This window comes from Sorex araneus, chromosome X (genome assembly GCF_027595985.1).
Source record: "Sorex araneus isolate mSorAra2 chromosome X, mSorAra2.pri, whole genome shotgun sequence".
NCBI classification, from domain to species: domain Eukaryota; kingdom Metazoa; phylum Chordata; class Mammalia; order Eulipotyphla; family Soricidae; genus Sorex; species Sorex araneus.
The window spans coordinates 50,702,329-50,716,937 of record NC_073313.1 but is presented as its reverse complement, the minus strand read 5'-3'; the positions used below and the strand labels follow the sequence as shown (position 1 = coordinate 50,716,937).

The 14,609-nt window shown below is 39.5% G+C and overlaps 1 protein-coding gene across 2 annotated transcripts in view; it reads left to right on the top strand.

The window, feature by feature from the left end:
- LOC101556455 (zinc finger protein 182) overlaps positions 1–13,655 on the top strand; it is a 41,771-nt gene extending 28,116 nt beyond the window's left edge. Inside the window, exons 4-6 of one of the 2 annotated variants that reach the window (XM_055120230.1) lie at positions 3,410–3,536; positions 3,796–3,888; positions 9,776–13,655. In XM_055120230.1, the coding sequence (XP_054976205.1) occupies positions 3,410–3,536; positions 3,796–3,888; positions 9,776–11,430 (1,875 nt within the window). In that variant the 3' untranslated portion in view covers positions 11,431–13,655. Of the gene's footprint in view, positions 1–3,409; positions 3,537–3,795; positions 3,889–9,772 lie in introns of both variants that reach the window. The other variant, XM_055120229.1, reaches the window with a different exon arrangement.
- Positions 13,656–14,609: the final 954 nt, after the last annotated feature.

Genomic DNA, 14,609 nt, shown 5'->3' with positions numbered 1-14,609 from the left:
CCAGTCAGGGACATGGTGGCAATTTTGGATTTGGGGACAAGTGGCAGCTGCCATGGGATCTACTTTGGCAAAGACCAGGATGACCTGACCCCTCCGATTTACCCTGGTCTGTTCATCCTTGCACGGGCCCATGGTTAACTGCAGCTTTTGATCTCTTTTCTAGATTTATTTATGGGTCTCTGGAGTAAGGCTGATGAATGAGATTGTATGGCTGAGCCGGAGATAATTTGTGGGCATGACCCTATGACACATAGCTAACTTTTGGCGGTTTAATTTCTCCGAAAACGTGGTCCTGAGTTGTTGGAGTATGGCCAGAAGTAAAGTGGCAATTTGGGGGTGCCAAAAAGGTCAGGGGCACCATCAAATTGCTGATAACCTCGATCTATGACCCCATGGTGCTGTGCCCTCTGGACCTCTGTGGCAGTGGCAGCTGTGGGGCAGTGGCAGTGGCAGGGACAAGAACCGAAGGCAGAGCTGCTACCCTTTGCATCTCAGGCGCTCTGGGTGGGTCGTAGCCACCAGTTCGGCAGAACCTGCCCAGAGTGCACATGCCCCCATCCTTGGTCTCCAGACAGTTGGTGCTTAGGGATGTTTTCCTCCATTATATGCTGGAGGTGGCACTGGTGCCTCGGGCTGGGGGGTGGGGGATGCCCTGTGGACGGTGAGTTGCCTGAGCTGGCCTCCCATGGTGGGAACCCAGGCGCCCCCTCCACTCCGGGCCCGCACTGTGTGGGAGTGCCCAGCTGGAGCCCAAGAGCCCCACTTATTCATGCTAAACTTCTGCCCAGAGCCCCAGAGCTGCAGTAGGTCCCTCAGCATCAGAGCTCTGAGGCCGGTGGGTGCCAGTTTGCTTCTACTTAAAGCTACTCTTTTTGAGAGAAAGTATTTAGAGGGCATCACAGTCATTCACGCAGAAATATTATGACCTCATTGGCCCCTCTGTTCAGAGCCCCGCGAGCTGCTGCCTCTCTGCCAGCTCCCGCACCTGTTGCTGCACCGCCACCATCTTCCCTCTGAATCTGTTCTTCCTGTGAGTTTTCAAGCCTGTATCTGTAAATGACACGAGGTTAGTTCTGTTTCCTGATGAGTGCAACCACTCTGTGCCTCTTTATGGATGAGTTCAGTCCATTGACATTGAGAGAAATTATATATACAGGTGAATTTTTCCATGTCTGTGAGGAATTTGGTTATTTATGATGCTTAGTTGTGCCTTTTTTTAACCATACCTGGTGATGCTGAGGCATTACTCCAGACTCTGCACTCAGGACTTACTCCTGGCTCTGCTCACGGGACCATATGGTATGACGGGCATTAAATCCGGGTCTGTCTGTGCAAGGCAAGTACCCTACCTACTGTACTATAGCTCCAGGCCCTTATCTTTGGTTTTTATAGAGAGATACTCAGTAACCCCAACAGTGCTGGGTTAGATGATACAAATGTCCTTAGTGGCATTTTTTCTATTGTTCAGTTTTTTACTTTATTTTATTATTTTTTAATTGAAAACTGTGAGATAGACCCTTACAAAACTGTTCATGATGAGGTTTCAGTCATACAGTGTTCCAACACCCATCTATCTATCTACCAGTGTACGTTTCCCAGCACCAGTGTCCCAATTTCCCTTACATCTTAACTGCTTTGTATCTGAGATTTTAACCCTCCTCCAACTCTTGAGTAGAGGAGTCTATTTTTTTAAATTTATTTTTCTATTTTAAATTTTTTCTTTTATTTAGGTAGAGTTTTATTGGATGTTCTTTTTTCCCCATACTTTGTGTATATAATTCGATTCTTTTTGATAGATTTTCTTAGAAAAATTTGCTGTGAATCTTCTTTTTCCTCCCTTTTTATGTGATGTTTTACTTTTCTTTTGTTTTTTAAAGAAATCTGCACTTCTTTTTGGTTCTTGCCATTTTGATCACACTGTGTCTTGGTGTTCTGCACTCAGGAATGGTGGTATTCGGGGGGAATAGACGATCAAACCCATATCAGCCACATGAAAGGCAACCATCCTGTCCACTGTACTATCTCTCCAGCCCCTGTGTCTTGGTGATATGTTTGGGCTTACATTGATTGGTACTATTTGTGCTTCTCAGATCTGTATTCCATCAACCTATTTCGACTAAAAGTACTCATCTGTTATTTTTTCAATAATCCTTCCTACCCTCTCCTTGTTTTTGCTCATGGGATTTCTAGGATTCTGAGGTTGTTCCTCCTAGTATTGTGAATAATATCTAATACTTTTTTCCCATTCTCTTTTCTGTTTCTTCTTATTTATTGATGGAGTAGTGTGCTGTATCTTTGACGTCACTGATTTAGTTTCATCCATTCTGTTGCTGAGACTTGCTACTGTATTCCTTAACTCCTATTTTTTCTATTTGAATGCACATTTCCCTATTTTTTCCATAAAGCTCTCCTCGAGTTTATTAATTCTCTGTTCAGATGTCTTTTTAAGATCAGTTGGGCATCAATATGATTATTGTTCTAAAGTCTTAAATAGATTATAAAGGTGTCATGTAATTGAGGATCTTCCTGGACTTCTGTTAACCTCTCTTACATGGCTGAATTCCTTTGTTTTTATTGTTGTTCAGTTGTCTGAGGAGTGAAACTCTGACTACTTTCTACTCCGTGGATTCTATCCCCAGATGCTCATGATAGCTGAGTAGGTGGCAGCACTAGGGCTGTTGTAAGAGGATGGAGGAGAATTTAGGTTGGGAGGAAGGACTGCTCCCTCTGAGGTTTGCACTGGGCTACCAGCAGTGCCAGGGACATACTCTATAGGTACATGATTGAGTTACCTTTTACATTAGGTTTACAGTAACCTGTAGTTTATTTTTTGTGTATGTTGAGAGTTTATCATTGAATGTTATTTCCCCCATATAAATCGCCAGTAATCTAGGCACATTTATTTGAAAAAAAGATGCCCTCTTCCCCACTTCATTACACTGGCAACTTTGCAATAACCCGTGTGTCCATACATAGTTGGATACTCCTATTAGTTCTACTGGATTATTTGTCTACTTACATGCTTGTATCACATTGTTTTAAACATTCTGTTATCTAATGAAATATTTTTCTACCAAATGTTTTTGGGGCCATGCCTGGTGGTGCTCAGGGCTTACTCCTGTCTCTGCACTCAGGGATCATCTATGGTGTGCTTAGGGGACTTTATGGGGTGTTGGGGATTGAACCCAGGTCGGTTGTATGTAAGGCAAACACCTTATCCACTATACTATCTCTCTGGCCCCAACCATGATTAATTTCCCCACAGAGCAGGTCACCAACTGGCATAAAGTAGACATTGTGCATTAAATTGTCATGAATTGAGGCAATTCAGACAGTCAGAAGTCCCCTATGTTACATCCTCATCACCCAAGAATTAGCAGTTTAGCATAAATAGAATGTGCAATTACAGGGACCAGTGACTTTTGAGGATGTGGCTGTGGATTTCACCCAGGAAGAGTGGCAGTACCTGAACCTTCCCCAGAAGATTCTATTCAGAGATGTGATGTTGGAGACCTATAGCAACTTAGTCTCTGTGGGTAAGTATTACTTTGTCAAGTAATTTTATTGTTTATGATTATTGTGTCCAGGATAGGGCCTTTCCTTTGTCAGTACTGGGGACGTGCAGTGTCTGAACTGCTTGAAGAGTGTGATATTGCAGATTACAGTTTCTTTTTTCCCTTTTGCTCATTTTATGAGGCATTTGTGAACTCAAGACGTAGGTGAAATGGCTGATTGTATTGTCCCGACCTCTATCTTTTCTCATAGGTCTTTTTTGCCCAAATTTCTAATTAACAGGGCAGGAAGTTACCAAACCAGACCTCATCCTCAAACTGGAATTAGAAGAGTTGTTCTGGGAAGAAGGAAAAATCCCATTTTGGAACCTCCCAGGTAAGTGACTTTGATTCAAGCAATGCAGACAAGATCCCAACGTTTGGTGTAAGGGCATCAGAAAGGTTTTGGTCTTTGATAAAGTTGGAACATCAAATAAACAACACTCAGACATAACATTGACATTCCCTCCCTTCCTCACATCCACCAGACAACTCTGCAGTTGGTCCTCACCCACAGCTTTCTGCACACATTTATTTACCATACCTTATCTCTTAAATGCTAATTCCCTGCCTGCTAGCTTTGCTGTTTTCACCATTGTCGTTTCTCACTGCCTTAGCTCACACGCTGCACATCTTAATCACAAGACTATGTATTAATTCATTATTTGGTATGAAAATGTATTTAAACACCATACTTTACAAACTTGTTCACAATACAGTTGTTTCAGGTATTTAATATCCCAACACCAGTCCCACCACCATTGTGCCTTTCTTACCTCCACCATTCTCCCAGTTTCCCACCCACCCCTAAGTCTGCTCCTCTAGCAGGCACAAAATAATTTACTTTATATTACTTGTTATAACATATATCTCATAATGGTGTTGCTGAAATCATGGCCTGAGGATTGACTGAGCTGTTAGGTGTAAATTGAGCCTTCTGTTACTGGTTTCACCCATTGGGCGTCGTGAGCTTCTACTCAATTTTCTCATCTAATTTTCTGTGCTGTCAGCTCTGAAGTTTGGAGGTTTTGTGAGGCCACATACTTCATGACCTTAGGAGCTGAAACAAGCAGCTGTGGACATCTCTGGCATCTCTCTGGAATCTCTCTAAGATCAATTGACAATCTGGGCTGTTTCTCTGACTGCAGCAAGAATCAGATGTGGGTGGGTGGAGTACTGAGTCTTTGGCAGGGTAGGGGATGTGGTCTGCCCCATTCCACTAATGCTCCAAAGATCTGAGCTTGTTGGCACCTGGGCCTAGCTAAGATAACTCTGGTACTGATTCTTTAGTTCCAGATTGGATTACTTGATTCCATTCAGCTTAGATGTATTCATATGTGCTCTGTTAAATCATTTTGGCTCTTCAGAATACCTTTGATATATAATCTTTCATTTTGTTTGTGTGCCATATCTAGGTACTCAGGACTTACTACTGGCTTTGCACACCAGGATAATTCCTGGCAGGTTTCAGAGGCCCAAATTGGGTTCCAGGAATTGAACCCAGGTTTGCCGCATGCAAGGCAAACTTCTACCTGCTGTACTGTCACTCCAGCTCTACCTTTGAGATATAATTGACATACCATAAAATTTACCTTTTATGAAATATAGAAATTTTATGATTTTTTAAATCTTGAAAAAGTTGTACAATCATCATCATTCTAATTCTGGACATATTTACTACCCCCTAAAGAAAACCTTGCCCCTTATCAATTTCTTTTTGTCTCTTTTGTCTCCCAGCATTTCTTCCCCCTTACCTTAACTACCACGAATATATTTTCTGTCCCTGTAGTCTTGGGCTGGAGCGATAGCACAGCGCATAGGGCGTTTGCCTTGCATGCGGCCAACCCAGGTTTGATTCCTACACCCCTCTTGGAGAGCCCGGCAAGCTACCCAGAGTATCTTTTCCACACAGCCGAACCTGGCAAGCTACCTGTGGCGTATTCGATATGCTAAAAACAGTAACAACAAATCTCACAATGGAGACGTTACTGGTGCCCGCTTGAACAAATCGATGAGCAACGGATGACAGTGATACAGTAGTCTTGCTGTTCTGGATATTTCAGTTAAATGGAATCTTACAAAATATGGTCTTTTGGGTTTTGGGCCATGTCCAATAGTGCTCAGGTCCTACTCTTGTCTCTGTGCTTAGGGGTTGCTCCTGGCAGTGGTTGGGGGATCAGTTAGTGATGGGGATTGAACTCAGGCATCCTGCACACAAAATATGCACCCCATTCCATTCAGTAATCTCCCAACCCAAATGTGGTCTTCTGTATCTGGTTTCTATCAGTTGATATGTTTCCAGAGTTCATCCTTAAAGCATGTATCAGCATTATGTTCCTTTATATGATGGAATGGTGTTCCTTCTATGGATATACCATGTTTTTTAAAAAATTCATCCCTTGATGGACATTTAGGTTATTTCTACTTTGTGACTACTATAGACAGTGTTGCTATTAACATTCTCAGGCAGAAGCTGTCTCTTCATTCCTTCTTAGTACACACATAGAAGTAGAATTACTGGATCACGTGATAACTGTTTTTGGAATTGAAAAACTGAATATATTGTCCCTCATTATTTTCTCTCCCTAGTTTTAGCATTCACTTATGATTCTTGTCTGAGTCATTTATTACTCAGATATATAAGTGGTGAATTTTCTGTCATTAAGTGGATATTCTTCTATAAAGAACTTCCCCTTACTCCATCTGAAGTAATTTATAGTATCAGTATGGGAAAAATTTTTATTTTTCAATGTATTTTATTTTTAATGTGTTTTAATCAGCTGTTACTTGCTGTTATATTTTAATTTTGATGTTCAAATTTCCCTTCATTTGGTTAGATCTCTTTTGGCTGGTCTCTATTTTGACATTCCCCAACATTCTGTGAACACTGTGTAGCACAGAAATACATTCCAGGTTCACATTGTACTTTACCTATTTCAGACATGGAATGATCAACTTCACAAAGATCTCTGATTGCTTTTAGTAAGGAATGATGTATAGAAATCAGGATCAAGATGCTGGATACTCAGAGCTATTTGGATTTCTTTCTTTTACAATCTTCAGATAATTCCCCTCCATCTATCTCCCATGTATTTATTTTCTAATTGATTATCCTTCAGTGTCCCACATTCTGAATTTCCTTATTTCCTTGTTAAGTACCCTTTATTATATTTAACATACTTTTCTGCCCCCTATTTTTCTTGAAAATTGGTACTTAGATCTCATAACTTGTTCAGATACAGGATTTTATTATTTTTTTAGTATAGTAACTTCCTAGCTGGTGTGGCATACTTTCTTCAGGAGATATGCAATGCATGGGCTGTCTCTTTATTAGTCATTACTGGTTATTGCTTAGATCCATAATACATTAATAGTACAAAGTGATGATATTTTGTCATTCCTTCTGTATTGAGTGAAATGCTTCCATAAAGAGGGATTTTCATCTACTAATTATTTGGTTATGTATTAGTTACAGATGAGTTATAATATAAAATATAGTCACATATTCTGCATATGATTTTTCCATTTATTAGTTTTCAAAATAATCATTTGGGTTTGTAGGATGAAAGGTGACAATATGTCCTTTTATTTTTACTTTTAAACATTTTTTAAATTAAATTACCATGAGATAGACCCTTACAAAGCTGTTCATGATTAGGTTTCATTTATACAGTGTTCCAACACCCGTACCTCCACCAGTGTACAATTCCCAGCACCAGTGTCCCTAGTTTCCCTCCCATCACTCCCTCAACCCCTAGCCTGCATCTATGCCAGGTTCTTTTCCATCCTCTCCCCTTCCCTTCTCACTCCCCCTCCCTCTCGGCATTGTGGTTTGCAATACAGATACTGAAAGTTTATCAGGAATATCCCTTTACCTACTTTTAACACTCAGTTCTTATCCAGTGTGATCATTTCCAGCTATTATTTTAATAGTGTTCCCTTCTCTATCTTACCTACTCTCTGCCCCCCACACAATTTAATTTGAAGTTGAGTTATCCTTTCAGAAATTAGATGCAGAGAATCAATACTATGTGAAGAATTGCAACAAATTATTCATGATAGCTACAAATGGCAATTTTAAAGATGTATTATATTTTTGGTTTGTTTCAAATCTCTGTCATCCCGTTGCTCATCCATTTGTCCTAGTGGGCACCAGTAACGTCTCTCATTGAGAGACTTATTGTTACTGTTTTTGGCATATCCAATACACACGGGTAGCTTGTATGCATTAATTGAATATCACATTATAAACATTATCAAGGAAATCATGTTAGAAATATAAAAATGTTTACCAAGCTTTCTGATTCAAAATATTTCTCTCAATCCTCAATTCTCTGTTTATTTTTGAGTGAGTTCAAGTTGCTATTCCGGTTGTGAGGAAAAATATTTTAATAATTAAGACATCTTTATGTTAATTCGTGACCCTTAATCTATTAAATGTTTTCCCATTAAGAAATTTAGACATGGGGATGGAGAGGTGATGTGAGGGAAATGGGGACATTGGTGGTTGGAAATGCACACTGGTGAAGGGACAGGTTTTGGAACATTGTATGATTAAAACACAATCATGAACAACTTTGCAACTGTATCTCATGATGATTCAATAAAAAAGAAAAATAATAGTAATAAAAAGAAAATTCGATCTAAGGGACCAGAGTGATAGTACAACAGGTTAGATATTGGCTTTGCAAGTGCTGATTCAGATTTTATCCCGGACTCCATATGGTATCTATCTGGTAACCATACCAGTTACCAATAGGTATCCTGAGCACCACCAGGGGTAATTTATGAGTACAGAGCCAAGAATAAGCCCCCATCACTTAGAGTTGTGGCCCCAAAACTAAAAACAAAAAAATATTTTTTTAGAAACTTGTCAACTTAATTGTGGTCCAACAATTTTTAAGGAAAATGAATAGTGCAACCTAGGCTATGGATTATATACTAGATTACATACTGGAAAGGATATACATATTACATCTTTAGGAACCTTGCCTAGTTTGTTCTAGGTTTATACTTGAAAAAATATTTTTGAGGGGGCCATACCTTCTAGTGCTCAGGACTTGCTTCTGACTCTGTGCTCAACGATCACTCTTACCAGTGCTTAGGGAACCATATGGGGTGCCAAGGATCTAACTCAGGTTATCCACCTGGTAGGCAAGTGCTTTTTATCCAGCGTGCTATCTTTCCAGCCTTGTAATTTCAATTAAACAAATGTGTTACAGTGAAGTTCATAAAAATTAAAATTATTTGGGGAGATCAGAGCAAAACTCTTTGGAATAGATTGTACTGCTTTTTGAAAGTGACCTATATTCTAAATATGTGGGTAATGGAATACAAAGAGTTTGGAGTTAATACTTTTTAGTGGAAAGGATATACAATGAGGATAGTAGTATAATAGAGGGCCAGCTTGTTTTTTCGTTGTTTGTTTTGGGGCCATGCCTGGTGGTAGTTCTAAGAGGTCACCACTAGCTCTGTGCTTGAAGGTCACTCCTGGTGATGCTTTGGGGACCACATAGTGCTGGAAATTGAACTAAGATTTAAGTCAATGGATTAAAACTGTTCTATTCATACCTATGTGGAAACGGTGTAAGTCGAGTAGAACTAAGAGTTCATATGCTGGGTTAAGATCCGCAGAATTGCTTGAAATATCTGGGAAAGATTTTTTTTAGTAATCAAAATTTGGGTGTTTAGTCACGAAATGAATCACAAAATCTCCGTTAATCGTCGATTTCTCGAGCGGGCTCAGTAACCTCTCCATTCGTCTTTCCCTGAGATCTTAGAAGTTTCTCTTGGCTCAGCCCTCTCAACGATATCACACTGGAGGCTCTTTCAGGGTCAGGGGAATGAGATCCAGCTTGTTACTGGATTTAGCATATGAATACACCATGTGGGCAGGAAACTCTCAGAAGCTTGCCAGTTTCTCCCAGAGGGAGAAGTAGGCTACAAGATATCTGGGAGCTTCTGGGAGCTTTCTTTTAAGTCTCTGGGTGCTGACCGTTGATGGAATTACACTCACCTTGGTTCCTCTGCCATTACCTTCATGTGTGAGGCCTGTCCGAACGTGTGGAGAGGGGCCTCGAGCATGGCTGTAGCTAGGTTCAAAATTCTTTGGAAACTGAGAAAATGAGATGGTAATAGCTTTCATATTGAAGAAAGTTCCTAAATAATGTCTATTACATACTGTCAGATTATAAAAAAAAATCATCCTTTTTTTTTTTCAGAAGAAGCCCACCATGTTGATGAACAGATTGAGAGACTATATCAATTTGATGCACCAATTGAGAGCCGGTTCCAGAACAGTGAAGATAAATGTGTGATGATGGAAGTTGAATTCCCTAACAAGAAAATAATAAGCCCCACTAGGGGTGGTTATAATGAATTTGGGAACACACTTCATCTGAGTACAAACCTTATTGCTTCAATACAACGACCTTATAAACATGAGTCATTTGTAAATAATATGTTAGATAATTTAGACCTGTTTAGTAGAAGCTCTTTAGGAAAGAAATATGATAATGGATGTGCAAAATTATTCTTCCATACAGAGTTCGAGAAGACAAATCTTGGAGTAAAACCCTACATATATAAAGAGTGTGGGAAGGTCCTCAAGAGAAAAGATCTTAGTCTACATCAGAGAATCAAAAATGGAGAGAAACCTTTTGAATGCACTGCGTGTAGGAAAACCTTCAGCAAGAAATCACACCTCATTGTACACTGGAGAACTCATACAGGAGAAAAACCCTTTGGATGTACTGAATGCGGAAAAGCCTTTAGCCAAAAATCTCAGCTTATTATACACTTGAGAACTCATACAGGAGAGCGACCCTTTGAGTGTCCTGAATGTGGAAAAGCCTTCAGAGAAAAGTCAACTGTTATAATACACTATAGGACACACACAGGTGAGAAACCTTATGAATGTAATGAATGTGGAAAGGCCTTCACTCAGAAATCAAATCTCATTGTCCATCAGAAAACACACACAGGAGAGAAAACTTACGAATGCACTAAGTGTGGGGAATCTTTTGTACAAAAGCTTGATCTAATCATACACCATAGTACTCATACAGGAAAGAAACCGCATGAATGTAATGAGTGTAAGAAAACTTTCAGTGATAAGTCAACTCTTATTATACATCAGCGAACTCACACAGGAGAGAAACCTCATAAATGCACTGAATGTGGGAAGTCTTTCAATGAGAAGTCAACTCTCATTGTGCATCAAAGAACTCATACGGGAGAGAAACCCTATGAGTGTGATGTGTGTGGAAAAACCTTCACCCAAAAATCTAATCTTGGTGTACATCAGAGAACTCATTCAGGAGAGAAACCCTTTGAATGTAATGAATGTGAGAAAGCATTCTCTCAGAAATCTTATCTCATGCTTCACCAAAGAGGTCATACAGGAGAGAAGCCCTATGAATGCAATGAATGTGAAAAAGCATTTTCCCAGAAATCATATCTCATTATACATCAAAGAACTCATACAGAAGAAAAACCCTATAAATGCAATGAATGTGGCAAAGCCTTTAGAGAAAAATCAAAGCTCATTATACATCAAAGAATTCATACAGGAGAGAAGCCCTATGAATGCCCTGTATGTTGGAAAGCTTTTAGTCAGAAGTCTCAGCTCATAATACATCAGAGAACACACACAGGAGAAAAACCCTATGCATGCACTGAGTGTGGCAAAGCCTTCCGCGAAAAATCAACATTCACTGTACATCAGAGAACGCATACAGGAGAGAAACCCTATAAGTGTGCAGAATGTGGGAAAGCCTTTACCCAGAAATCAAACCTTATTGTACATCAGAGAACACATGCAGTAAAGAAAGTCCATGGGAAAGGCCATGCCCGGAAGTCAAAGCTCAGTGCACATTAGAAAGTAAATTAAGAATGCCTAGCATGTATGCTGGAGAAAAATTTTCATGAATTAGCATTTTTAAGTATGTTCTGAACTTCTAGAGAATAATGGCAGCATTAAAAATTTTTAATTCTCAGGGTCTGGAACAATAGCACAGCGGGTAGGATGTTTGCCTTGCATGTGGCCGACCCGGGTTCGATTCCCAGTATCCCATATGGTCCCCGAGCACTGCCAGGAGTGATTCCTCAGTGCAAAGACAAGAGTATCCCCTGAGCATTGCCAGGAGTGACCTAAAAAGAAAAAAATTTCATTCTCAGGGCTGGAGAGATAGCTCAGTGGACTGAGCACATGCATCGCGAGGCCTGGACTCCATCCTGGGCAACACATGAACTCTAAGCACTTCTGAGCGTGATCCCCAAGCACTGAACCAGGAGTAGCCCCAAGCATTGCTGGGAGCAGACGTGAAAGAAAAATTTTCATCTCAGTCTTCACTCAAAAGCTACAGGGAGAAAAAGAAGCAGAAATATGATCTCTGTTAGAAATACATCACTGAAACTCTGGTGAGAGGACTGGCAGATGAAATCAAGAGCCAGTACCAAAGGTTTCAGAGATCATTCATGACTCTAGATATGAGACCAAGTTGATAAAGACTTTTAGCTGAGGTTCAGGATATAAGAAGAGGTTCATGTCCATATATAAAATGAAGACACATATTTATAATAACAGTAATAGAGCACGTGAACAGATAGAAGGTGGGTTGTTTTCTAGACATTTGAGATCTGAAGAGAGAAAACAAGGGATATCAACAAGGTATCACTAATACAAGCCATATTTACAGAAAGTCTATACTCTTAGGCACAGTAGTGGGGCAAAAGAGAAGGGAGTTTTCCTTTTCAAGAACCCTACAATTGCTCCTGTTTAGTAAATCCAGAGCTATAAAGATTGAAAGAACCACCACATTGGAAAAAATTCTAGTTGTAAGAATAATTCTTACCTGCCTAGAATGTGGCTTTGGTTTAAATGACCTCCAGCCAAAATGTACAGGAAAAAAATTTTTTTTTCCTGGAGGGATGATTCCAAAGTAATTAAAACCACTATTTATATGGCCATGAGCCAGAATTTCTGCTTGTAGAATGTTTGTATTTTCGTGCATGTACAAAATGGGAATGCTACACACAGAGGAATTTGTTGATGTACTATTTATAGAAAGGATTTGAAGCTGTCTAGAAGACATAACCAGGGTCTGGTAAGTGAAGCAACAGCAAATTCCTTAGTAGACAAAAATAAATAAAAATATGGAGAACTTGGATACCATTTTATGTAGTGATGTGAGATGATCTCCAGTATACATTATTAGATGAGGATAGTGGTATAAAATGCTGCCATTTGTACATAAAAAGGAGAATACGTGGTAAGTACATAATTGAGTGTATTGCAAAAAATCTCTTTAGAAAGATATGCAAGAAGCTGGGAATCTTAATTACCCCTGGGTAAAGAAAGAGGAAGAGGGTGGGTAGGGAGATGAAATAGTGAAAGAGCAAATTGTATAGCCTCTCACAACTTAAAAAAAACTACATTATGTGAATGTACTACCTTTTCAAGAAATAAAACTTTTTAAAAAGAATATTTTGTTTCATGACTGTTAAAATAAGCTGGATTCCAGGTACAGGATTTATAATATTTTATATAGATATGCTCAATGTGTACTTCAGGTGAATATTGTATAAACCTAGGATAATCAAGACTACAGTATATTTATTACTTAGTGTACTCAGTGAAATCTATGAAAATACTCTGCAATAAATCCCACTGTCTTTTCTATCTTATTAATATGATTTAAATTACTTAATATGTGTATGAATATACAGTTGACCCTTGAACAAAACAAGTTTGAATTACATGGTTCACTTAAGTATAGATTTTTAAACATGGTTCTAAATTTATTTTTCTCTTGTGATTTTCTTAACATTTTCTTTTCCTGGGGCTGGAGCAATAGTACAGTGGGTAGGGCATTTGCTTTGCATGCAGACAACCCAGGTTCGAGATCCAGCATCCCATATGGTCCCCCAAGCACCTCCAGGAGTAATTCCTGAGTGCAAAACCAGGAGCAACCCCTGTGCATCACCGGTGTGACCCAAAAAACAAACCAAAAAAACCTGAACATTTTCTTTTCTCCAAATGATGTTAATCTAAGAATATAATATATGCTATAGAACACACAATTTGTATTAGCCAATAGTATAGTATTAGAAAAGTTCTGGATAGTCAAGAGTTTTGCATGGGCTTTTCCCACTATGGAGAAGCCCATGTTCTCTCTTGAATATATATTTCTGTATTTATCTATCTCAATCTTCTCTAAGTAAATTTCTTTAAATAAAACTATTTTGCTTCATCAAAGAAAGTTGCGTATGAAGTTAGTGTGAAAGGTTGGTGCACTGTTCAGGAATCAGCTGTGTGCATTATTATATGTGATGTAAATCTTTACTATAGAGTAATTAGGTCAACCCTATAGAATAATTAGGTCAACCCTGCTGATGACACAATATTTCCCAAAGTGGGAGGAGAGAGGAGAGGGATAGTGAAACTGTGTCCCAGGTCTGAATAGATACAAAGACCATGTAAGAACACTGTTGCTCAGAGTAAGTGGTCCCAGTTGTGAATGACCATATTTTTGACTTTCATCATTCTGTGGCTTTTCAGTGGGGCCTTTGTTGTTTGAGATGGGCAACCTAAGCTATGTGAAACCTGGGAATGGTCAGTGTTTGAATTTAGCAAACACAAGTGGGAAATTTAGGCTTTAGGTCGTGCCTGTCCCCTCCCAGGCCTTGTTTTCCCCTTAAAAGATCCTCCAAGAAAATAATCAGTGGGCTTGCTATTTTATGAACAGTGTAAGTCACACACATCATCTTTAGTGCTGGGGAGGGTGTGTGTGAGTTGAATGGACAAATGATGGATGTTTGAAATGTGGACAGAGCAGAGTATTCCTACTCTGGTGGTAGTGAATGAGTAAGAGTGGCAAAATGTAGGAGAACATACAAAAAGGAAGAGTGACTGTCAATGTATAGGTCACTGGGATTGAGAAATGGGCACTCTGTTGGATATCATTGGTTTGTCCTGCTCCCCTTGCCACAAGGAGCTTAGGTTTATCAGTAATGCCCATCAAAGTGCTCCCGAGTCACTCCCATTCCTTTGTTTAT